The 24825-nt window shown below is 52.3% G+C and overlaps 2 protein-coding genes across 5 annotated transcripts in view; one reads left to right on the top strand and one right to left on the bottom strand.

Annotated features, from left to right (window-relative positions):
• NCOA5 (nuclear receptor coactivator 5) overlaps positions 1-9903 on the top strand; it is a 31024-nt gene extending 21121 nt beyond the window's left edge. The window contains exons 2-8 of one of the 3 annotated variants that reach the window (XM_044918579.1): positions 797-947; positions 1091-1123; positions 2514-2650; positions 3849-3975; positions 5644-5843; positions 7174-7517; positions 7953-9903. In XM_044918579.1, coding sequence (XP_044774514.1) covers positions 805-947; positions 1091-1123; positions 2514-2650; positions 3849-3975; positions 5644-5843; positions 7174-7517; positions 7953-8000 — 1032 coding nt within the window. In that variant the 5' untranslated portion in view covers positions 797-804 and the 3' untranslated portion in view covers positions 8001-9903. Of the gene's footprint in view, positions 1-796; positions 1124-2513; positions 2651-3848; positions 3976-5643; positions 5844-7173; positions 7518-7952 lie in introns of all 3 variants that reach the window. The other 2 variants (XM_021688932.1, XM_021688934.2) reach the window with 2 other exon arrangements.
• A 3169-nt stretch (positions 9904-13072) lies between these two features.
• SLC12A5 (solute carrier family 12 member 5) overlaps positions 13073-24825 on the bottom strand; it is a 43668-nt gene continuing 31915 nt past the window's right edge. For both annotated transcript variants that reach the window (XM_021689205.1, XM_021689204.1), the window contains 15 exons: positions 24546-24720; positions 23812-23930; positions 23395-23493; positions 22322-22441; positions 21960-22064; positions 20553-20721; positions 18288-18483; positions 17221-17390; positions 16711-16842; positions 15720-15827; positions 14469-14591; positions 14177-14376; positions 13833-13847; positions 13460-13593; positions 13073-13237 (listed from right to left, as the gene is read on the bottom strand). In XM_021689205.1, coding sequence (XP_021544880.1) covers positions 13146-13237; positions 13460-13593; positions 13833-13847; positions 14177-14376; positions 14469-14591; positions 15720-15827; positions 16711-16842; positions 17221-17390; positions 18288-18483; positions 20553-20721; positions 21960-22064; positions 22322-22441; positions 23395-23493; positions 23812-23930; positions 24546-24720 — 1957 coding nt within the window. In that variant the 3' untranslated portion in view covers positions 13073-13145. The remainder of the gene's footprint in view (positions 13238-13459; positions 13594-13832; positions 13848-14176; positions 14377-14468; positions 14592-15719; positions 15828-16710; positions 16843-17220; positions 17391-18287; positions 18484-20552; positions 20722-21959; positions 22065-22321; positions 22442-23394; positions 23494-23811; positions 23931-24545; positions 24721-24825) is intronic.

The following is a 24825-nucleotide window of genomic DNA, read 5'->3' as shown; positions in this document are numbered from 1 at the left end:
AAGTGGGTTGAATAACAAGTTTAAAGAGTGGGGTGGAATGTCTCATGAAAAATATTGTATGAGAGCAGCCCAAACTTATCTGTGACTTCAAACACTGTTCAAAAAAAAAAGGAACCTGGTTCTGCCCTGAACTCAGATTAAGAGAAACCACTACTCAATAACTATGTTGAGAAGACAGAGAAGCTGAGTGTTCTTATACTTTACTGTGTGTGTCATATTGTACTTTTTCTTTTTTTCCCTTAATTTGATTATCCTGCTCGATATTTTAAGTGAGGTTTTCTGTACTTCAGGAACAACTACTTGGACCACTGTTACTTTGTATGAGATTGTGCATTTGCTCCTTTTTTTCTTCATGAGTCTTGCCCCTTACTATGTCCCTCCAACTTTCCCCCCTTTTAAAATCTCTTTCAAACATGTCTGGTGGGAAAAAAAACAGGTTCTAGGGGAAAGATGCTTCCACTTTGAAAACCTGTGGAGATTAAGATGATAGCGTGGCATGTGTAAAGAATACCGAATTACTCCCTGACAAATACTGTGACCCCAGTCAAAATCTTTGGCTTTGGGTCATACATTCTTCTTTTGATGTCCTAATCTTTTGGGATCCTGAAGCCTACTAGTCTTTATTTGCTGACCAGATGGGTGACTCTCTTTAAAATTTTAGTCATGTTCTCACTGTTTGGCTGCCGTGTTTTAGAGAAAAATGCTTGGAGAGGGTGGGGACTTCCTCCAATAAAGAGCTGAAGGGTTGGCTACCTTCAATTTCTTTGTCTTAGCTCCTCCTTGCTACCTCCCACAGAGATCCATATGGCTTTGGAGACGGTCGAGATACAAGACGTGATAGATCCCCAATCCGAGGAAGTCCAAGGAGAGAGCCCAGGGATGGCAGAAATGGCCGTGATGCCCGTGATAGCAGAGCCATGCGAGACCCCCGAGACTTGCGGGACCACAGAGATAGCAGAGACATTCGGGATCACAGAGACAGCAGAAGTATGCGTGATGCTCGGGACATGAGAGACCTTAGAGACTTTCGTGATCTAAGAGACTCTAGGGATTTTCGAGATCACCGGGACCCCATGTACGACAGATACAGAGATATGAGAGACTCCCGAGAGCCCATGTACAGGTACATATACAGCCATTTGCTTGGATTTTGTTGTTGTTGTTTTTAATAACAGTCTTTTATGGGTATTCTGCTGAACTAATTGAAAGCTCTGTAAGGGCAGTGACTTTATCAGCCTTATATTTCCAATGTCTAGCAAGTGGCAGATGTGCTACTCAATAAATATTTGCTGAATGTGTGAATGTTTGATGAATTATGCTTAGCGAATGAATCTGGATCTTTCCATGTGACCTGTGAAAGGCAGCATTGTGCAAATGGGAAAAAAAAAAAGATGGAGCTCAAATTGTTTTGGCAGTGCAGAAACACAGGGAAAATGTACACGTGGCTAGTAGGTCTGGGGAAAAAACACTCGGCATCATTAGTCAAAAGGGAAATGCAAATCAAAGCCACAACGGGCTACCCCTTCATACCTACTAGGTTGGCTATATTATTTATTAAGGAAAACAACAAAAGAAAGTAATTTTGGCAAGGTGTGGAGAGATAGAACCCTCATGCATTGTTGGCGGCATATAAAATAGTGTGGCTGCTGTGGAGAACGGTTGGAAGGAGGTTCCTCAAAACATTAAATACAGCAGAATTACTCGGACCCATCAATTCCATTCCTGGGTACATACCCAAGAGAACTGAAAAGAAGGACTCAAACAGATACTTGTATGTAGCATAGCAGCACTCTCCGCAGTAGCTGAAAGGTGGACAAAACCCAAATGTCCATCAAAAGATGAATGAATAAAAAAAGTGATATATCCATACAGTGAACTATTATTCAGCCATAAAATGGAAAGTAATACACCTGCTACAACAAGGATGGACTTTGAAAACATAATGCTAAATGAAATAATCCAGATGATACAAAAGAACAAATACTGTATGATTCCACTGACATGAATAGAGAAGGCAAATTCTTATGAGACAGAAAATAGATTAGCGGTTACAGGGATGGGAAGTGAAGAGTTCTTGCTTAATGGATACAGAGTTTCTGTTCTGGGTGTTCTCAAGGTGATGAGAAATGTATCTGTGTATTTATATGAAATATATATATGGATGTGTGTATGTATTTTAAACCATAGTTTTTAAAAAACACAGGCAAGGGGGATGGGGAAGCATCAAAATTAATATCAGTAGTTACTATCAATTATTTTGCATTTACTTTAAGCCAGGGACTATTCTGAGAGCTTTCTGTACATCCTCCCAGTCATTTTGCAAAGTAGGTTAACATAGTCTTGGCCACAGAGCAATAAGCGGTGAATCTCAGACACACACCTCATTTGTCTAATCCCAAAGTCCTGCCTTACTGTGCTGCTTCCTCACAGGAGTGGGTGTTGAAAATGCTCTATATCTGAGTTTTGCAGCATAGGTGACTTTTAACTTTGTGCAAATTTCTTCCACTTTTCAGGAGAGAAAGCTCTTATGACCGATACCTGCGAATGGATGACTATTGCAGGAGGAAGGACGATGCTTATTTTGACCGCTATAGAGATAGCTTTGATGGACGAGGCCCTCCAGGCCCAGAAAGTCAGTCTCGTGCAAAAGGTAAAGCAGCAGTTTATTTCTGTTACTGGTGAAGCACTCGACAAATGAAAGAGGAAACGAATAACCAACTAGAAAGGGACTAATGTCTTGGTGAAGTAAGCCACAAAAAGAAGAAATACAAATATCCTGCTAATATGTAGGGAACATTCAGCTTCAAAATAATTTATAAAATGCAAATTAGTACCATCATCCGGTTTAGTCATGTAACAAGAAGAAGTGAATATGAGATTCCAGCAGTAAGAAATGAACAAAAAGTTGGAGCTAAAGAGGGTTAAGTGCTTGCTTTTTGCCAATTAACAAAATAACTACAACTGTTTGCACTGTCTGTGCATCATGTGGGTTTTTTTGTTTTATATATAATTCTTACCTAACAGCATCTCTTATTTAGGTAAAGACAAATATGTTTTTTCAAAGCCTCATTTTTCTCAATACATCTTTAAAGATTTTTTAATTATTTCATAGTTGAATTAACCTTATTTTTAATCTGTAATAAAACTTTACTGCATGATTTTTTTTTTCCAGAACAAATTACAAATACCTGTCAATAAGGGTCTTAAATAGTTGTCGCCAAAATGCAAATTAGAATAACAACAGAATACCATCTTTTTTTTTTTTTTAAGATTTTTATTTATTTATTTGACAGAGAGAGAGGGAGAGAGCACAAGCAGGCAGAGGGAGAGGGAGAAGCAGGCTCCCTGAGGAGCAGGGAGCACAATGCGGGGCTCAATCCCAGGACCCTGGGATCATGACCTGAGCCGAAGGCAGTCTCCCAACCAGCTGAGCCACCCAGGTGCCCCAGAATACCGTCTTTTACCATGTTGGCAGGAATTTTCAAAAATGACAATACCCAATGTTGACTAAGATGTGGAGAAATAGCACTTGGTGATCCACCCCTGTGAAGGGATAAGTTAGTAACAGCCTCTTTAGAGTAGCAGCCTTGGTGTAGTATGTATCAGATGACACATTGAAGTGACCATGCCCTCTAATCCAACTGTTCCATTTCAGTGAATGTATAATAGTAAGAAACAATTGTACTGGCTATTTTTAGGAGGTAGTCCAGAAGAGTAATTCAGAGAGAGAGTATGTGTATGTTATCACCTTGGCCTACAAGTAGTTTGGGATTCACAATAAGACCTCTGACTTATTTTTATAGAAAGTCACAGTCCATATTTCAGTTTTCCTTGTTGGTGTCTTACAGAGCGTTTGAAACGTGAGGAACGGCGTAGAGAAGAACTTTATCGTCAATATTTTGAGGAAATCCAGAGACGTTTTGATGCCGAGAGGCCTGTTGATTGTTCTGTGATTGTGGTCAACAAGCAGACTAAGTAAGAATCCTTTGGGCTATTTCTCCTGAATAAGGAGAAAGGTCAGAAGAGAAATTAAGACTTCCTTTGGCAGCTGTACCCACTGAATTTGGGCTGTGTACTCTAGCATTGCTCTCCTGTGTTTAGCTAGAGTTCTGTCAGTTGTAGCTTACAGAAAAGCCATTGCAAATTGGCTTAGGCCCCAAAGGGAAATTTTTAGTTTGCTTGGCTTGGAACTTTGGGTATGGCCACATCTGGTCAAACCATGTCATCAAGGCTTGGTCTCTGTGTCACCTTCATGCTCAGACATGCTCAGACATGCTTGAAAAGGCAGAAGGGCGCTCACCCTAGACATTTATTTTTATTTATTTATTTATTTGTTTGTTTGTTTGTTTGTTTGTTTGTTTGTTTGACAGAGACACAGTGAGAGAGGGAACACAAGCAGGGGAAGTGGGAGAGGGAGAAGCAGGCTTCCTGCCGAGCAGGGAGCCCGATGCGGGGCTCGATCCCAGGACCCTGGGATCATGACCTGAGCCGAAGGCAGACACTTAACAACTGAGCCACCCAGGCGCCCCCACAGTACCTTTTCGCACGCCTCTTTTTCACATTCTTTCCTGAAGAGACTGAGCGGGGGGGGGGGGGGCAGAAGGGAGCATAGCAGCTTGCAGGCTTTGGCACTAGCTTAGCTATGTTCCCTTTCCCCAGGTGGTTAGTAAATAACTTCATGTGTTTTCCAGCAGTTTGGGGTTAAAGAACTAATTTCAAGGCAGAGACTAGGGAAATAGGTGTTGAGACACAAAGCAGCAGGCAGAGTTCCCAGGCTCTGGGCTGCCTTGTTTAGAGATAGATGCTGCTTTGACTGTAGATAGCTTTTTTTTTCTTGACACATAATAATAGCTGTCATTTTCTGAACACCTACTCTACCACCCCTTGGTAGGCGCTTTATTTAAATTATTTTTAATCTTCACACTCGTCATGTTACGTGGATATTCATTCAGTTCATCTCTTATATGTATGGTGAAGCTATAACGGTAAGCACGCACACAGGGCCCCTTCCTCTTGTGGAGCTCACATCCCGGTCAGGCAGATGACAAAAATGGATGTATTGGTGATGAGCCCTAGGAGAAGAAATACATCAAGGATTTAATTTAGATTGGAGAGAAGGTCAAGGGAATGACATGAACCGAGCCATATTGTTCCTGTTTTATTGGTAAAGAAACAAGTCTGTAAGAGGTTAAGGAATTTGCTTAAATCTTCACAACTTTGTAAGTAAATGATAAGGCTGGGATCCAAACTTACCTCTGTAGCATTAAAGCCCATGGGTTTTTTCCATTATATTATGCAGCCACCCCAAAGACAGACACATCCCACAAGTCTTAGGCAGCAGGACGGTGTTTCAGGAAGGACCACTGGACTACAGGACCAAGAGGAGGACCTGGGTGCTAAGGACTGCGCTGTTGGCCACTTGCGTGTGGCCATTCTGAGCTAGTCATAACCATTCGGAACTAGATTAGTATAAGAGAAGGAATTGGTCTGGATTCTTGGAGCCTGAAGAGGGCACTAGGGAGACACTGGGTACGCTGAGATTTGAACTCCCCTTAGGAGCCCACACTGCTGGCTGAAGTGCAGCAATGTACAGACTGGGAGTTGGTCGGCGAGTACTCACCTTGATCCTGTTTGTTTCTACAGAGATTATGCTGAATCTGTGGGGCGGAAGGTACGAGACCTAGGCATGGTAGTGGACTTGATCTTCCTCAACACAGAGGTGTCCCTGTCACAAGCCTTGGAGGATGTTAGCAGGGGTGGGTCTCCTTTTGCTATCGTCATCACCCAGCAACACCAGATTCACCGCTCCTGCACAGTCAACATCATGTTTGGAACCCCACAAGGTATGGAGGCCCAAGTGGGTCAGATTTCCAGAGGTAGTCACTAGTCCATTAATTCTTTCGTGTCTTACTCAGAAAAAGCAGGTGTGGAGCAAATGACTTGTAGGTCAGCTCACATGTGGCAGGGCCCTTTTATAAACACACTGGAGGAGACTTGCACGGTCACATTCTCCTCTGATACTCTTTCAGTGGATACAGTTCTGGGCCTGCTATCTAGAAAACATATTTATTTAGCCCGTAGGTAGAGACAGTGGGATGCTGGCAAATGTTTAACAACTCGTTCTGGGGAGGGGGCAGGAGGCAGTGTGGTTTACAGCATTTGCTGCTCTCCATGGTGTAAATGCTCCCACCGTGTCCCGTTTCAAGCCACCGACATGAAGTCACTTCGGAAGAGAGGTGCACCGTCGGCGCTCGCCCGTGAGAGCAGGTGCTGGCGCATCTCTGGCGCACGCTGCACTGAGTGCAGTAGAATCCTTGCTTTCACCAGACTTCGTAATAAGGGACAGAGAACACAACAGGCGATGAGGATACTATCTGCGAGTGTGCTGGAGAAGTAGAAGGGGCAGGAGAGCAGGGAGGAGGCCCTGGAAGTCCTTGAAGCCCTTCCCTGAGGTCGCTTTCAGTACTTCACACTCAGAATGCCCTGATGCCCTGGTCATTGCTCCTCCATTGCGGACTTTTCCCTTTTCCCACCACACACGGAATCTCTTTGCCTGACAGGTTATACCCATAACCATAAAATACGTAAGGCTTTCCACTAAGTCATTTGGTCATTTGTCTCTCTGAGGAATAGTTCTCAAGATGTGTGAGGACATTTATGTAAAGTTCTAAGACTTCTCACCACCCTATGAGTCATGTTGCCCGCGGGTGAGGAGAGGAGGTTATGGTTACATTTGATCTTTATCCATGACCTTTGAACTGATGAATTCAAAAACAGTAGGCCAGCTCTATCTTGAGCATCACAGTGGAGAGCCAGGCTTTACAGAAGGCCTTTTTTGGCCCCCTGCGGCCAGCCTCCCATGGTAATTCCCTATGTGGTCTTTTTGAATCTGTGGGAGACTGTCGTGTTTCTTTGATTTTTGCTACAAGTCTGTGATCTAGGAATTCCCCCAAAGAACCAGCTCTGTGAAAGGTATGTGTTCCCCACCAAAGAAATCTATTCACTTATCTTCCCAGCTTTAATTTCCCTTCTCCCTGCTCCCCATCCCAAGGCTTTTTGTCACCAAAATGGTTTTCTTGCTGGTTTGAGGTTAGGAAAGGGCTGGTAGAGCCCAGCAGTTGGGCACTCAGGTGTGTTAGGGGAGAAAATGACTCCTATCATTCTCTCCTACAGAGCATCGCAACATGCCCCAGGCAGACGCCATGGTGCTGGTGGCCAGAAATTATGAGCGCTACAAGAATGAGTGTCGGGAGAAGGAACGTGAGGAGATTGCCAGACAGGCAGCCAAGATGGCCGATGAAGCCATCTTGCAAGAAAGGGAGCGTGGAGGCCCCGAGGAAGGAGTGCGCGGGGGGCACCCCCCGGCCATCCAAAGCCTCCTCAACCTACTGGCAGATAATAGGTACCTCACTGCCGAGGAGACTGACAAGATTATCAACTACCTGCGAGAGCGGAAGGAGCGCCTTATGAGGAGCAGCACCGACTCTCTGCCTGGTGAGCTACGTGGCAGGGCCGAGGTGAAGTTCTGACTCTGCATTTCTCTAACCCCCAGGCTCTGTTGGGAGGGTAGCAGGCCCAGGCTCTTTGGGGTGGGTAAGGGGAATGAGCCCATGCCCTGGGTTCTCCCATGGGCCGTCCTTGCTGATGTAATGATAACTTAAGATTTGGGTACTGAATTCCAGTCCCTGTAGTGAACGTGGCGATGGGTGGACTAGGATTGCTGGCCACCTGCTAACCAAGATGGATGCCCTTTTGTCCTTAAGTCCACTGGGACACCTAAGCTGTTTCCTGGAGACAGCACATACCATGAAGTAGCCCCTTGGGGAAATTGATGTTATAGTCTGTGTATTATGTGATTGATGTGATCAGTGATTGTTGTTCTTCCCTGGCTGCTAAGCCGCCTGCCCACGGAGGGTACTTTCAACTGGATACCTCCTCCTTCTGTCTTTTAGGCCCGATTTCCCGCCAACCACTCGGGGCGACCTCGGGTGCCTCGCTGAAGACACAGCCAAGCTCCCAACCGCTCCAGAGCGGCCAAGTGCTCCCCTCTGCTACACCCAGTCCAGCTGCACCCCCCACCTCCCAGCAAGAGCTTCAGGCCAAAATCCTCAGCCTCTTCAATAGTGGCACGGTTGTGGCCAATAGCAGCTCTGCATCCCCCTCCGTCGTTGCCGGAAACACCCAGAACCAGAATTTTTCCACAGCAGCGAACAGCCAGCCTCAGCAAAGATCACAGGCCTCTGGCAATCAGCCTCCAAACATTTTGGGACAGGCGGGATCTGCTCGGAACATGGGCCCCAGGCCTGGGGCTCCTTCCCAAGGGCTCTTTGGCCAACCTTCCAGTCGCCTAGCACCTGCCAGCAACATGGCTAGCCAGAGGCCCGTGTCTTCCACGGGTATCAACTTTGACAATCCAAGTGTACAGAAGGCTCTGGACACCCTGATCCAGAGTGGCCCTGCTCTCTCCCACCTGGTTAGCCAAACCGCAGCACAGGTGGGGCGGCCCCAGGCCCCGATGGGATCTTACCAGAGGCATTACTGAGGCTCAGTCTCTCAACTACCCCTCCCCCCCGTCCCCTCATCCCCTGACCTCCCACCAACTGCGTTCAAATAGAGTTATTTGGAGGATGTTCTCTGCGCCTCTCCAGGTCTACATCGAATGTTTCTACCACCTGCTCTCTCTTCTGCCCGAGGCTGTGTTGCTTACTCCTTCCAGAGTCAGAGTTTATACTGCATTTGGGGGTGTATCTTTTTTTGTTGTTTTTGTTTTTTGTTTTGTAGAAAATAAATACATCTGGGGTCGCTTGGGCAGTATAGGTGTCTGGGCTCAGTTTATATGTCATGGGTTTCTCTGGTCTCTGTCCGCTGGATTTGGGGTGGGGGGTGGGCAGGAGGAAGCCAAGCCCGATTGGCTGAGTTTGGAACAGCACTTTCATGTCAATCGCCACCGCCTTTGTTCATTTTGAATCTACCAAGGTTTTCCAGCTTCGCCCAGGCCGACCAGAGCTCAAGTTCCTGTCTGCAGCTCCTGCCTAGGGTTGCAGAGGACCAGTCTGGGCTTGGCCAGCACAGTGCCGTCGTCGTGCCCCCTCGCACGTGTACGGGGTCTGCTTGAGGATTCATAGATCAGCTGCTCTGGAGTTGGGAAGTGGCCATGGCAGCCACAGAAGCAGGCACTCTTCTGCATCATCCAGGGTTGTTGGTTTGGGTTTTCTTTTTTCCTTTTTTTTTTTTTTTCATTTCATTGGAGGATCTCCAATGGGCTGAACAGCTCCAGTCACCAGCAGTTCAACAAGAACTGTGAAATTGGACCCTGACCACTCTTCCCCCACCGCCCCCTTAACATTTCTGTCAGCCTCTCCCTCTCTAGTGCTAGTTTCACGGAGGCTCTGAGAAGGCAGCTCTAGACTCCGGCAGGGAACACCCGTTTTTTTTCAGTGATTGTTTTGAGCTTTTGGCTCAGAAATCAGGTTCTTATTTTTCATCTGGATTCTTGTTCTGTTTTCTGAGCAGCAGGAGGTAGGGACCATTTTGATGTCAGACTTTTGGTAGCTGGACATGTCCTTGATACCGGTGGCTGTTCATAACTTTTGAGCCAGAGTGAAATTACGAGAGGGTGGACTTCTGGCTGCCGCTCTAAATGGAGTCCAGGGAAGCTGCCCTCTCCCCAGGGATGCGCTCATTAGAGCCCTGTGGAGCACAGTCGCAAGGGGCCCCTGGTGGGGACGAGGGAGAGTGGGGACATCAGCTGAGTCCCTGCCAGTGGCTGAGCAAGCGATTTCAAAAATTCAAGGTCCCCAGGTGGCAGCGTTTTGTGTTCTGACCTGTTTGTGTTATAGAGTGTTTTTTTCCTCTTTGGAATTCTGTGTTGTTAATAAGATGAGATGATTACTTTTTAATTAAAATGAAAAAGTAAAACCTGTTGTTGTCTTTTTGGGGCATTCTGTCTGCAGGGGCATTCCCTCCCAAGGTCAGAAGGGGAGGGTCCCTGATGGAGCCCTGACTGCTTTCGGTCTGCCGTGAGGTCTGCCCCCTCTTGTTGTCCTCCTTTGGTCAGGCCTGAAGACCTTCTAACCCTAGGCTCTCCTCGTGCATCCCACCTACTTAGAAGCTTTAATAACAGTCCAGAGCTAAAGCCTACTGGCTAATGACGATGCTGTGTTAAACATCCTTGTTTGTGGTAGACTTTCAGTGTGGCAGCAGGCTTGTCCTCTTAACTCTAGGAAAGGAAAACAGGACACTGAAGAGGCCATTGCTGGCCAGTGGAGTGGGGCACTCTCCTGTTTCAATTTCATCTCAGTTGCCACCTTCTGTTCTGCCCATTATGTGAGGAGTTGGCAGAACCATAGAGTCACAGAAGCTGTGGGAGCCTGGAAGAGCATTTAATAGCCAGCCCCACCAGGAAGCCCTGGGGCGGGTGGGGTGAAGTGACTGGCCCGAGGCCTCTGGTGGGCTGGCGATAGCGCTGAGCCTGACCTGCTAAGTGCTGTCCAGGACAGGGCCCCACAGCTGTCAGAACACGAACCAGGCCACCAGACCTGGAGGACCAGCCAGCCCCCTTCTGCCAGTGACAGGGTTTGATGAGGCTAGGCTCCTGAAGAGCCACTCACCCCTCTTCCCACATACTCACCCTTCCCCCTCGGGTGTCCAAAGAGCACATCTCAGGCTGTGAAGGGTATAATAAAATTATTTTTATTGCATTTTGTGCAGACGGGAGTCTAAAAAATACAGTAAAAGCTGTAAAGCATTAAATGGGAGCATTCAACAATAAAGGAAAGAACCAACGCGCTCCTTTCCGTATTGGCACAGAGAACACAAGATCAATACTGAGGCAGAATGCGGAATACTAAAACACACTGAAAATTAAAGGCAGGCCTAATAATAGTAATAAATAATCTTGATTTGGTTTGCAACCTCTCCTATTTACAAGGGTTTTCAACTTCATTGCATTGCCCTGCACATAGATCGTCTAAAACAAAAGCAACGCTAGTTATCACTACAAGGCTATTGAAATATTGCACTCAGAATTAAAGTCACTTGAATGGACATGAAACATCTAGCTACAATGATGATAAAGATAATTTAATGAATGACTTGTGATAACATTCATAACAAATATTGCACATGTAGCACAGAAAACTTGGGTTTTATTGTGGGATGTTTGTTTTCATCAATGGAAACTTTGCTCTTGCCAACCAGACATTCTGGGTCCAGATAGTGCAACTTTGGTTCCCTAATTGGTGTTGATGCAGCCCCCTTCCCCTTCTGCCCAACCCACCACTTCAGCCTAGGTTGTTCCGGCCCCCAGAAGGCTAGGCCCAGCTGTGGTTCTCAGAGGGTGGTCTTTAGGAAGGGGGGGGGCGGCGCCGGTAGAGAGGGTCAGGGGAGGGGGCCTGGTGTCCTAATACCTCCAACTTCCTAAAGAGTCTATCTGGCCCCCTCATCAGATCTCAGAGGGCTTGGCCTAACAGGCAGATATCCAGACCTACCTCCAGCCACACCTGACCCAGTCTATAGATGGCAACAGCTCCAGCTCCCTGCCTTGGGCTCAAAGGGAAGGAGGTGGTGAGGTCAGGAGTACCCAGTACCCCAAGCTCTGGGAGGTGAACAGGATGTCTAGGTGCGAATGTCAGGGCCCTGGGGCTGGAGGTACTGAACCCAGTCCCAGAGGGCGCTGGAACGAGCATGCAGTGCCTGTCCCCCTTAGTAACGCGCCCTGGGTGAAGGGAACCCGCCCGATGCGCCTTCTCTAGGGATAGAGGGCGCCTCTGACCGGGCTGCTTGGAGCAAAAGCGCCAAGGATTGGAGTTGGAGAAGCCAAAGATCTTGGGTCCTAGTTGGAGAAGGGCAAAGAGACGCTAAGAACAAAAGCACGTGGCGACTCCAGCCCTCCCCCAGGCCCAGGTGCCTGGGAGACGCAGCTAGAGGCCGCTGCTAGGCAGCGAGGCCGGGCCCCGGGACACGGAGAAGGCGGCTGGGTCCCGGCGGCCGGAGCCTCCAGCTGCCGGATGGGGACAGGAGAGGGAACATCAGGGGCAGAGCTGGAGCCTCCCCGGTGGGTCTGGCCCCTAAACCCGAATCGCCCCCCTCCTCCCTCGCCTGTCCCAGGGACGCAACTCCGGGGAGGGGAAGCCCTCCAGCTCCCCAGTTTCAGTCTTTGGCGACGAGCCATGGGATAGGGGGAGCAGGCGACAAGCCGACGAGGAGGGACGCCTGCTCCCCCTGCGAAGGCACGGGGGCGGGGCTTCCTCGGTCTCTCCCCACCCCCGAGGAGCCCCTCCCCTGCCCTAGCGCCTGCTCGCCGGGAGCCGAGAAGAGGCCGCGCGCTTCCCCGCAGCCGCTGGGAGGCGGATCCAGGAAAAGCCGGACACTGGTCTCACCCCATCTCGGAAAAGAACTCGCGGGAAGGGTCGGAAGCGCAGGGGCGCGCGGGAAGGGCGAGGAGGCGAGAGCGGGGCGGGGGTGCCGAGGGACCAGGACCACGACTCCCGCCTGGGCCGAAAGCACTTTTGCTCCCAAACTCGCGGACGTCCAGGAAAACCCAGCCTCCCGAGGCCGCCGCCTGCCCCGGGCGCCCCCAGCGGGAGAGCTCGACAGCGGCGAGCAGAGAAGTCCGTTGCGCTTCTAGTCACAGAAATATGGGGACGTTAAAAATACACGCGATGTCTCCTGTACACTATGTATAGGCGCGGCCCCGCGCGGAGGGGCGGCGGATCCGGTCGAGCACGGCCTCCCCACCGTGCGCCCTCCGGCCGCCGGGAGCCGGGCCCGCGCCGGGGCGCCGAGGAGGACCGGGCGGGGCGGGGGAGAGAGGACCGGGCCGCTAGGCCCGCGGGGGCTCCTCACGGCCCCGCGCCTCCGCTCTCCGCGCCTCCCCAGCCTTATTGCAGCGTCTCCTCCCGTGGGGCGAGGCCGGGCCCGCGGAGCGACGCGCCAACGGGGCGCTAGGGCTCCGGCCTCCGCGCGGGGCGGTCCTCTCCGAGTCAGCCCCGAGCGGCGTGGCCTCTGGGCTTCAGGCAGCGGGGAAAGGGGCCAGGGCGCGGGCACAGGGTCTGTATGTAAACGGTGACAGCGGCGGGGGGCGCGGCGAGGGCTCCGGGGCCGCCGGCCGGGCGCGCCCGGGCCCGGGTGGCAGGTCCTGGCTCTCAGGAGTAGATGGTGATGACCTCGCGGCCGCCGCCGCGGACCAGCATCACCCGGTCCAGGTGCTCGGTGAGGACCTCGAGGAACTCCATGTCTGAACGCGCGTCAAGGAGAAAGACCGTCCGCTTCCCCTCCACACACACCGCCCCCCCCCCCATGGAATGGGGGTCGCGATCGGCGCCAGGGAATCCTGCGCCCGCATCCGGGTCCGAGGTAACTGAAGCAGGAACGGGCTCAGCTCTTCCATCCCAGGGCGAGGACCGGGCCCCCTGACGTCCGCCTCGATCCCCCACCCTCCACTTTAGGTCCAGGATACAATTTTCGTCACCGTTGCGGTTGCGCGGAGGTCCAGGCATGTTGAGCAAAACCAGCTTGGCATCCCGGGATTTCTTCACGATGACTTCGTTCAGCCGCACGGCCGTGTGCATGCGCCGCACGTTGGACTGGTTCCTGGCGGGGGCAGAGGGGAGGAGGGCGTGTAAGCAGGAACCGGGAGAGCTGGACCCAGTACCCTCCCAGTCCCAGGCGCACTGGGCCGCTGGTACCCGGTCAACCCCAGGCCTCCCGAGACTGGGCTATTCAGAGACCCCAAAGGTCAGGACCATGAACTGAGGGTTCATGATAAAGTGAGGAGAGCAGGGACCCTGGCCAACCCAGAAGAGAGAATAAAAAAATCCTGAAATACTTACAAATTCTCCCACTCCCTTCAGGAAACAAGAGAAGCAAAGAAGAACAAGAGAGGGGTCAGAAGAAGGAGAGACTGAGGACTTGGGCCCCCTATCCCCACCCCCCCAGCCCCGTGCATACTGGTCCCACTCTCCCACCACACCCCCTTCACTTTTTTCACTGCCTACACCTGGGAGTGCTGACCCTCAGCAATTAGCCCAACCCCCCAGTTCTCAGATGGGGAAACCCAGACAAGGTTTGGGCTGGGTCTTGGACCAGGACCTCCTCTGCTCCTTTGCTCTGCCATGGGGAGCAAAGACCCTGTAGGCTCACCCCAACCCCCAACCCCCAGCCCCCAGGTCCCTACGGCTTCATGCTGAAGAAGTCCTTGATGCCCTCGGAGGAGACCGGACTGGGGCCCTTATTCTTCTCTGCCACCGACTTGTCCTTGGTCCAGGTGAGATGCACCTTCTCAGGATCTGCCTCACCCTCCCCCTCAGGCTCCTCCCCCGGGGATGGAGAGCTGCTGGGGCAGCTGGGAGCGCTCTGGTCATGGATCAGCTGCACCTGAGAGATGAAGGAAGGGGCAGCACGTGACTCCTTTACAGGCCAAAGGTTCTGCCCCCACCGGCTGGGGCCAAACCACCCCAGCTGCACACCTCCTCCTCTGCCTTCTCCTCATTGTCACCAGCTGTCTCTTCCGGGACGTTGAGGCGGAGCCGAGTGTTGACCGGATTCTTTCTCCGGATTGAGCCACGAGACTCATCTGTGATACTCTGGATCTAGGGAGTGACACGGGTTAGGACCAGCTCTGCTGTCACTCACCACCCATGCTGACGCTCTGTCACAGACACACGCTTTTGGAAACCGTACCATTTGTTAGAATATTGCAGTGTTTCCATACCAAATACCCCACTCACCTGGCCATTCCAACTCATCTCCAGAACCCCTGACCTCCCCACCCTCCAGCAACCAAAGGGTTAACACTTGGCCCCTGCAGGGCTCTATCTTAGCATATGGCCCAGGGCCAGTTCTGAGTGGTCAGTGCACTTGCCATTTCTTATGCTTTTTTACTATCACCCCTGGACAACATTCCTGGAGTGTTCATCCTTTTCAGCTCCAAAAGGTACCCATCACTCATTCCCCTGAGGATCCATTAACTCCAATCTGAGAAATACAATATTCATACCTGGGAGACCCCCTCAACCATGGTCTGTCACCCTCACCTACAGGATCTGCCGCCCACTCCACAGGCACCCTGTCCCCTGCCCCCAAGAGCTCTTCAGTCCCCAGTCCCGGAGTACCATCACTCATTTCCCCGAGGACTCCACTCCCTGAGGTGGGGCTTTCATCCCAACTCCCGGGGACTAGTGGTCCCACCTTACCCACACCTGGGCGATCTGACACCCATACCCCATGGGAAGCTCATCATCATTGCCCCCGAGAACTCCCCAACCACAGCCTAGGAGGTGTGTGCCCCCAACACCCACCGTTAGCTACATCCCTAAATATCCGTCTGTTACCCACTCTGGCAGGGTTTCTCACACTATCCCTTGTCCCCCCGCCTCTCGCAGCCCACGCCCCTGAGGAATCATCATCCACACATATTTAGCTTCCACTGTTCTCCATTGGGCCCCAGAAGTCACATACAGAGGGGGCGATCTGTCACCCAGGCCAAAGCCCTCGGCATCATGGCTGGCAGGCTTGGTAGGTGCAGCTGCAGTGTGGAAGCTGGTGCTAGGAAGCCCAGTGCTGGGAGGTGGGCTGGAGGGGCAGAAGGGTGATGAATAATGCTCTAGGGTGAAGGCCGTGCCAGTGGCCAGGAGTGTGAGCCCTGGGCCCTCCCTGCTGTGCAGACCCAGAGCGGGCAGCAGCTTGAGGCTCTCAGAGCCCAACCAGGGCAACCTCACCTCCCGCTCGCGCTCATTCTTGGTTAAATGCATCTGTTTGAGGATCTGGGACCGCTGCTCCATTACCAGCGTCTTCTCGTAGGTGTAAGCCGATATGTCGCTCTCGTGCTGTGGGCGGGCAGGGACGGGGGCAGTGACGGGGGGCAAGGGAGGAAAGCATGAGTTCAGGGGCAAGGCCAAGGGAAGGGAGGCAGACCCCCTTCCTTCTGCCAGCCTAGGGCTTCTCTATCTAATGACCTAGTTTAACAACAGCTGTGGGAGGCAAGGACGAAGCAGAGGGCAATGTTCCTTAAAGGCAATACAGCTCATTCCCTCCTCAGCCCAACGCAGGACCAGGCGTATGAATGGGTGAATTAATGAATGAGATTAATTAATTACCTGGGTGAATGGAGAAGGGGAAGAAATTTTATAAAGGAACAGTGATGAATGAGTACGTATATGGATGAATGGGTGGTTGAGTGAATGAATACATTAATGAATACACAGAGGGATGGGTGGATGGATAAATAAACTGAGGGAAAGGTTGGATGAGAGGCTCTGTAGTGTCATCTCGAGCCACGTGGACTCTGAAGGCAGCTTGCCGGGGTTTGAATCCTGGCTCTGCCACTTAGTTGTACTGTTGGGCAAATTACTTAACCTTTCTGTGCCTCGACTTCCTAATCTGTAAAATGAAAATGCTGATGGTTGTATCTATTTCATTGGTTGCTGTGAGAATTAATATATATAAAGTGCATGAGACAGTGCCTCACATATAATGACATGGTTATTCTTATCAAGGAGAGAGGGAGGGACGGACAGATGGATGGTGGGTAGACTGACTCTTGGGTGACTATGTGAGAGGCTAAGAGGTGGATAAGGTACGGAGGGGGATCCACCATCATAAACTGATATTTTGGAGGTTGCCCAATTGGTGCTGGGACCAAGAGGAAAGAGGGCTAGGTAGGACCCCAAAACCTCAGGGGTGGTGTCTCCTGGGCTCCTGGGCACTCACCATCTCCACCACCTCGACCTCCGCGGTGATACGTAAGTGGTATAGAAAGGTAGTCAGGTCCTTCTTCATCTGGATGCTATTGTCGTCCATCTGGGCCACCGTGAAGATACGCATCTTGCACTTCCGCCAGACCTGGAGGAGTGAAAGGGGACCCTGAAAGGTCCAGCCCAGATGCAGTGCGGAGATCCAGAGCCAGAACCTAGAGAGGACCCTGTCCCTCGCCCTTCCCGCCCACCTTCCCACGCCTACACGCAGACCCGAAATCCTCTATCTCAGCGGCCACTCTCTACAAAACCTCCCCTGCTTAGGTAAGGGTCCCCCATTAAAGCATCCGTTGGCTGGGTTAAGCATTGCTCTCCTTTACAATGCAAGGTGTTGCAAGAGGAGACACAATCAGTTCCCAGCATTTCGGGATAAGGGGGTGATCAGCCCCCTTCCCCTGAGCTCTCGGGGAGGAGCTCCGGGGGAGGCAGGCCCCGGGCAGAGCCCGTGAGCCATGCCCGCCCTCACCTTGTGGTGCCGCAGCAGGAAGGGCAATAGCATCAGCATGCCGCCATCGTGAACGATCCACCAGACGTCGATGCTGCCCTCGGAGAAGCGCTCAGGGTTCCCAGGGAACATGGAAACGTTCTTGGTGACCAGCAGGGCCAGGTGACCAGCTGTGGTTTCCCGGACCAGCTCTGGGCAAGGCCAAGGAGAGAGCCAGATGGGAACACAGTGACCTTGGTCCGTTTCCCGCACCATGCACCTGCCACGGAGGCTTCTGGCACCCAGTGCGCCGCCCCACCCCCACCCCCCACCCCGGCCTTGGATGGAGTCATCAGAAAACCAGCATCCTCGTAGGTCTCATCATTTAACTGTTGTTTGGATTTGGGAAAGCCTCTCAACCGCACTGGGCCTCAGTTTCCCCACCTGTCGAGTGGCAATAACACCACCTGCCCTTCCTGACTAGTAGGAACTCTCCCGTGCATGGCCTCGTTTATCCTCCCAACTGCCAACTACAACCCACTTATAAAGGACACAGAATAGCCTGGAGTCATCAGGGCAGCCTCTAGGTTTACCAGCTGTGTGACCTGGAGCAAACACCTCCATCTCTCTGTGCCTCCGTTTCACACCAATGAAGTGGAGGAGACAGGTAATAGCCCTCACAGGACTGCTGAGAGAATGAGAGGCTGAGTCTGGCACACAGAACACAGTCTGTAAATGTTAGTTATTATATTACTACCAAGGAATCCAGTGCTCAGAGAGGGTGAGTCACTTGTGAACCATCACACAGCGAGGCAGGGCCAGAGGCAAGATTTAGACCTGGGCCTCTCTGACTTCACCGCGGTAGCTCTTTCCACTCCCCTCCAGTGACTCCCTCCTAGGGCCGAGCCAGCTCTGCAGGGCCCAAGATTATCTCCTTCACACCTGAGTCCCCAGCACCCGGCACAGCGTCTGGCACGTGGCCAGCTCCGAACACCAACACCTGCGGTTGCAGAATCTGCACCTATCACGTCTGGGAAAGAGCACCCGGGCCTAAGAAGGAGAACCCGCAGCCCATCACTGCCGCCCCCGCCCCGCCCACACTGTGTTACCAATGAAGTTCCTCCACGTCTGATGATCTTCCTTCTGCCGCCAGTTGCGGGGCCAGCCTACCAGCACAGTATTGTGCTGCAGGCCCCCGAGGCCCCCAGACTGAATCAGGTGCGACACGCCGTCACGCAGGTTGGAGGAAATCACCACCTGGCAGAAGCCCTTCACTTTCTCTGCCTCCATCAGGCGCCGGATGGACTGGGGAAGGGGGTGGAGTGGTAGCATGTCAAACAAGGATGAGCCTCAGGCCTCCCTGGCCCTGCATGGCCCCTCGTGGCCTCCCTTCCTCCTGTCTCTCCCCTCCATCATCCCCATCTTCCTGAAGCTCAGCTCCGATCATGTCAGCCCCGGGCGGCAGAACTGTGCATGGTTCCCCATCACCTGTGGCCCCCATTCCTTGCTGATCCGTCAAAGCTCTCCATGACCTTACCCTGCACTTGCCCCCACCCTGCCATCGCTCACAGTCCCGCTGCAAGCCCTCCAGCACCGCCCGGCCCCTCCCCCACTATCCATTCCACCCTGCCTGAAACCAGCCCCCCACCCAGACCAGAATGGAACTGGGCTCCCCTGCATGCCCAGATGATTTGCTTTGAACGACTTTTAAAAAATTAGCATGAGGGGGCGCCTGGGTGGCTCAGTCGTTAAGCGTCTGCCTTTGGCTCAGGTCATGATCCCAGGGTCCTGGGATCGAGCCCGGCATCGGGCTCCCTGCTCAGCGGGAAGCCTGCTTCTCCCCCTCCCGCTCCCCCTGCTTGTGTTCCCTCTCTCGCTGTGTCTCTCTCTGTCAAATAAATAAATAAAAAATCTTTAAAAAAATTTTTTTTCAAAAAAATTAGCATGAATGATAAGCATTTTAAATGCACATGCCACCCACACTATGAGGGTAGTGTTCTTCTTACTCTCATTTTATAGATGAGGAAATTGAGGCTCAGAGGAATTAAGACTTGCTTAAGGCCACCCAGCTAATGAATATCATTGTAGGGGCTCAACTCCAGGGCTCTGACTCTATGCCCCATACTCTGGACCACTACCCTGATGTCAAACAGAGCAGGGCTTCAACTCCTACCTCTGCTGCCTCCTGGCTGTGGGACTTTGGGCAAATCACCTAACCTCTATGAGCCTCAGTTTTCCCATCTGTCAAATGGGGATCATGACAGCTAGCTCATGTAGGAACAGGCAGAATTACAAGATATAATGTGGGTAAGGTAGAATGCTGCCTGACAGATTGTAAACACTCAACACATTCTATTACTCTGATATGAACTCTTGTGAAGCACCTATCAACTGCAGACAGGTTTGAGAGCCTTCTGGGTATGTTCCATCTTCCCACTAGCCTGGAAGCACCTTGAGGGCTCGGATTCGGTCTCACAAACACCCCCATCTCCCCATGCCTGGCACGCAGCACATTCTCAGGCACTGCATGTTGAAGGAAGCTGACCAGTGGAAGCCTCCAGCTCTGGGCCTCAACAGATTGGTGTGAACGGCCCAGTGAGGCAGAAACAGCAACTGTCACAAGCCATTAGGGGTGCTCCTCCCCATCTCTCCTCGCCTCCCTCCGGCCCCCTTTCCTTTCTCCACAACTAGTCACAGCCCCAAGGGGAGAGAGGTCTGGATCGAAGACAGAACCCACTTCCTCTGCTACCCACCAGGTTCCAGAAACCTGTTAGTGTCCCATCCCGCACAAGCCGCCCGCCCCTGCCCACACTGGCTCTGGACTCTGCTCTGAGAATATGGACCATGGATGCAGACAGCAGCAGGGGACCCAGAGCCAGGGACCCAGGCTCAAATCCTGACTGTGCTTCCAGCCAGCTTTGTGGCTGTCAGCAAGCTGCCTTCCCTCTCTGGGCCTGTTTCCTCCTGTGCTCACACTGCCAACTCCACGTGGTGTGGGGACCAAGAGAATCACAGATGTGAGAACACCCCGAAAGATGTATACTTGGGCAGGGAGAAGTCTGGAATAAGAGTCAGGCAGTCCTAATTTGAGTCTCTGTTTTCTGTCCTTAGACAAATGCTCTGACTTCTCTAGGCCTCAGTTTCCTTATCCATCAAATGGGCCCTTTGGGCTCTGATGGTCTTTGGTTCTGAGAGCCGGATTCTAAGGAACTCACTCTCTGAGCCCTTACATTCCTGTTCTAAGGAAGATGACAGAAAAGCCTGAGCCCGCTTTGATTCCAAGGGTGGGAAGGAGGGCAAGTGTAAAGGGACAAGGGCTGTCTTCCTGAGTGCCCTGCCCTCCCCCCTCCCCACCAGGGCCTCAGCTCACTCACCTCCTCTGCCCGCTGGGCCTGGGGATGGTTGTCCAGAAAGGTGCCCTCCAGGACGGAGCCCACAATGGTCAGGCCCTTTCCCGCCTTGAGCTGGGAGGTCAGTGAGAGAAGCTGTGGGTGTACCACGTTCTGGTCTTGGTCCACGCGCACCAGCACCAGCAGCTGTGGCCTGCAGAGGATGCAAGGTGGGCCATACAATACCCACCCAATCTCCACCCACTGTACACCACACACCCGCGCACCATAAGCCAGTGAGTTTACTAGCCATCCGTCCTCTATACCCCCATCCCCTACCCGTCCACCTAAACATCCATCCACCCATCCATTTCCTTGAACATCAACCCATCCAACCAGCTCCCGCACAGCCACCCACCCACCCACCCACTCATCTCTCAACCACCTCACTCACTCACCCATCCATCCATTCACCCACCCATCCATTTTATCCATCAGTCACCCACTCATATCCATACTAATTTACCTATACATGCATTAGTCACCTAATTACCTGACATCCACCTGCCACTGTCCATTCACACATTCATCTGTCAGCAATCACCCTCCGATACATATATACACTTGGCCATTGACCCAACTATTTATCCACTCATTTCCTTTTTCATTTGGCCACCCCATCCATCCCACTGCCCGTCAGTTTAAGAGCATTCTCTAAGCACTCGGGGCTAGACGTTGTGCCAAGCATTTAAGAATTCACAGACAAATAAGGCAAAGCCCTGGTCTCTGGAAGCCCCAGTTCAGTAGACATCAGCAAGAGCAAGCCAACAATGTCCTAGGCATAGTTCAGAGTTCAGGCCTTCCTCTTGGCCAAGTGACTTGAGGGAGATGAGTGAGGGCCGGGCTCACAGAACCGTCAGCTAAAAAGCACCCTGGGTTGAGAGGCGGGAGGTAAAAATTCTGCTTCCAGTTCTGACTTCCGTGGCCTCTGAGACCCTCTCTGGCCCCTAACTTCCACACAAATAAAGTGGAGAGATTGTTCTGAATCTCAAGATTTCTAGGATCCCCCATAACTCCCCAGGTGAATGCAGCCACCTCCCCCAGAGTAAATGCTACACGATATTACATTCGTCTGTCTCTGTGTGGGGCCTTCTCCATGGAACTATTAGCTCACTAGGTCCCCACAGGCTGGAAGGAGGCCTGGCACATGGCACATACCCTGCATTCGTACATTTTCTAAACACACGATGGAATGAACAGAGGGATGAAGAGATGGTAGCTCAGGCCGGCCCGGGGGCTGTAGGTGGGAAAGGTCAGATGAGGCTGGGCTGAGAAGGGGAGGTGAAGGGCAGCCCATTGTGGGGGGGACAGCACACACTGAGCAAAGCTGGTGAGGAAGGTCAGACCCTGCTCCCTTCCCCTGGGCCCCTCCACGTGTGCCTGGCCACTTACCTCCAGTTCTTGGTATGTGGGGGCCCTTCCTCCAGGCGTAAGAGGGCGTAGCGTGCCGCGCTGAGGGACAGGCCTCGGATCCCATCACCCCACTCCTTCTCAGCCCTGGAGGCCCAAGGGGATCAACCAGGGGTGTCAGAAAGACCCATGCACACTGAAGTGGCCGCCCCAGGGCAGAAAATGTGCAGTCATTCTGCCACCTCCTTTGCTCAAAGCTTCAGCCCCTCCCTCAGCTCCTGTCCTCTATCCCGCAATCCCACACCTATCACCCCTTTCCCTCCCCCACTCTTACCTCATCCCCACCCTCTCCCATCCCTTAGCCTCTCCCAGCCCTCCCCATTCCCCCCGCCTCCTGCGCTTACCCACGGTACTCGATATACTTGTAGATGAGCCCAGCAATGAGCATGGCCACCAGCGCGTAATACCAGGAGCAGATAAACATGAGGGCCAGGCAGAGGCTCATGCCCAGGAAGGAGAGTGTCCTGGACAATGGGAGGAAGGCCCAGCCTCTGAGCCCTGGCAGGACTGTTACTGGTGCTGGGGCTCAGACAGCAAGAGTTAGATGGGGTAGGGCCTGGGCAAGCACTGGGAGGTCTAGGATTGCTCAGGTCTGGGGGAGCTCACACCATCATCTTCATGAGCAGCACCATAGGGATATGGGATCTTCTGGATGAACGAGCAGCCACAGACAGGGCACCACCCCAAGCCCCACCCAGCTCCTTGTCCCAGTGCCTTCTTAGACCCTGCTAGACCACCCTGCCTGAGGGCTTCCAAGGCAGAGGTCTCTGGAGTGAGTTGTAGGCAGGATCTCCCGGTAAGAGTGTGCCCCCAGGAAGAGGTGACTGGCAGAGCAGGAGCACTACAATGGGAGTCGGGCAGCCCAGGTCCTAGTCCAGGTATGCCATAGTCTTTCTGGGTGACTTGGGCCCAGTCCCTTCCCCTCTTTGAACCTGTTTCCTTTCTGTAGAACAAGTATGGTCATTCCTGCCCTGTCTGCCCCATGGGCCAACTGTGAAAATGAAGGGCCATAAAGTGAAATGATCAGAGCCCCAGGCTCCACGAAATAAGCATCTTCTGGTCATTAAGCCCTGTAACACTCACAGGAGCCCCATGAGGTCAGGGCAGTTGTCACCACCATTTTGTAGCTGAGGAAACTGATGTTGCCTCTTCTAGTCTGTAAGATGTTGAGGATGATGCACAGGGGAGGGATCACAGCCAAGACTGTAGATGGCCATGTTATATTACTATTTGTGATTTAGAAGGAGACCCTCTCCAGAACCTTTCTCATGCTAGTCGGGCTACAAAAGCTGGAGAAATGGGCTCTCTATTTAAGTTTGGGATCCTTAGACCTCGGGGATGGGCTAGGGTGAGGTGGGGGTTGGGGTGGAGACGAGGGGGTGGTTCCGTCAGGCAGGGAAGGGGACAGGGCACCCACCAGTGGTAATATCGAAAGCGTGGCCTCCAGTTGGGTGTCCTCAGCAGCGTCTGCACTGCACAGGCCAGGTTCACAAACATGTAGCACATCAGGAAGAACCTAGAACACAGAAAAGCCCCAGGAGAGAGAGATGCAAAGGGAGGCAGAAATAGAAAGAGAAACATAAAGAAAGAAAGGGGGAAAGAGGATAAGAAATTGGAGAAGTGGTCAGATCACGTTCTGGTGCTTAGGAAGGGATTCAAAGGCCAAATCCCCTTACAACAGACCCTGGCGCATGTGGGAATGAATCTCCACATAACAAAAGACGGACCATTAAACAACTGGGTGGCCTACCCAGGGTCACAACTGGAGGATCCAGGTAGAGAGACACCCCCCTTCCCCCAGAGCTGATGGGGAGGGCAAGAGGCCAGCACGCACATAGAGAGGATAGGGGCAACCTCGTCGAGGGATGCGATGAGGATGCCGATCTCGCAGATGCAGGCAGTCAGGAGCAAGGCCCACGTTGGCTCTCCATTTGCTTTGCCATGGCCAAAGACCTGGGGACAGAGCAACCATCATAGAGGTCTGAGATCTTAGAGACTTCTTGCCTCTCTTCTCCAGTCTTGGGAACTAGTGCAATAGAGGCAGGACTCCCCTAACCAGTAAGGAAGTAAGGAGAGGATGCTGTATTCCTCACCCTTTAGGGGTACCCAAGGGGATGCCAGGCTTTGGCTGTGTCTCTCCCACTCTGTCATTGGTACCTCAGGGCAATGAAGTTCGAATGATCCCTTAAGGGGAAAAGAAGCACCTGCGGGACAGATGGAGAAGAGCTACAGGGGCCAGCAAATGGCCATGACTGTGTGCTCCATAAATCTTTTTTTTTTTAAGCACCATGGAGAGAGCCACACTTTTCTTGCCCTTGGGCTGCCTCCCTACCTGATCACTCAGCCAAAGGAGGGCCATTTGTTTCTCCCCTAAGAGCAGACAACTCTGCCCAGAGAGATGGCACTGCCATGGGCCAAATCCCAAATAAGGCACACCCATTCTTAGTGGTAGTGCAGGGCGGAAGGGCCCCAGGGGGCCTTGCCTCACTGGGTGGTCTCTCTGGGCAGTGGCTTGGCTGGCTGGTGTAGTGGATGGGCTGCTCTTCCCACACTCCACCCCCCACTGACCTGTAGGAAGGGCACTATGCCATCCCGGGAGATGGCCTGCAGCAGGCGTGGGGCCCCCGTGAGGCTCTGCAGCCCAGCCCCACAGGTGGAGAAGAAGGATCCGATAACAATGACCCAGGGGGATGGCCAGGCCAGTGTGCCCACCACCAGATTGCCATTCACAGCTTCGCCAAACCTGGAATGAAGGGACAGGAGATGCTGGGTGAGCAATGCTGCCTCAATTTCCAGGGCACGTCTCCCACACTGACCTCAGGACCAGCCGTATGCCCACTGCGGGACT

Source organism: Neomonachus schauinslandi, chromosome 10 (genome assembly GCF_002201575.2).
Source record: "Neomonachus schauinslandi chromosome 10, ASM220157v2, whole genome shotgun sequence".
In the NCBI taxonomy this organism is placed as follows: Eukaryota; Metazoa; Chordata; class Mammalia; order Carnivora; family Phocidae; genus Neomonachus; species Neomonachus schauinslandi.
Note: the sequence above shows the minus strand (reverse complement) of the source record. Positions and strands in the feature narration are given on the sequence as shown.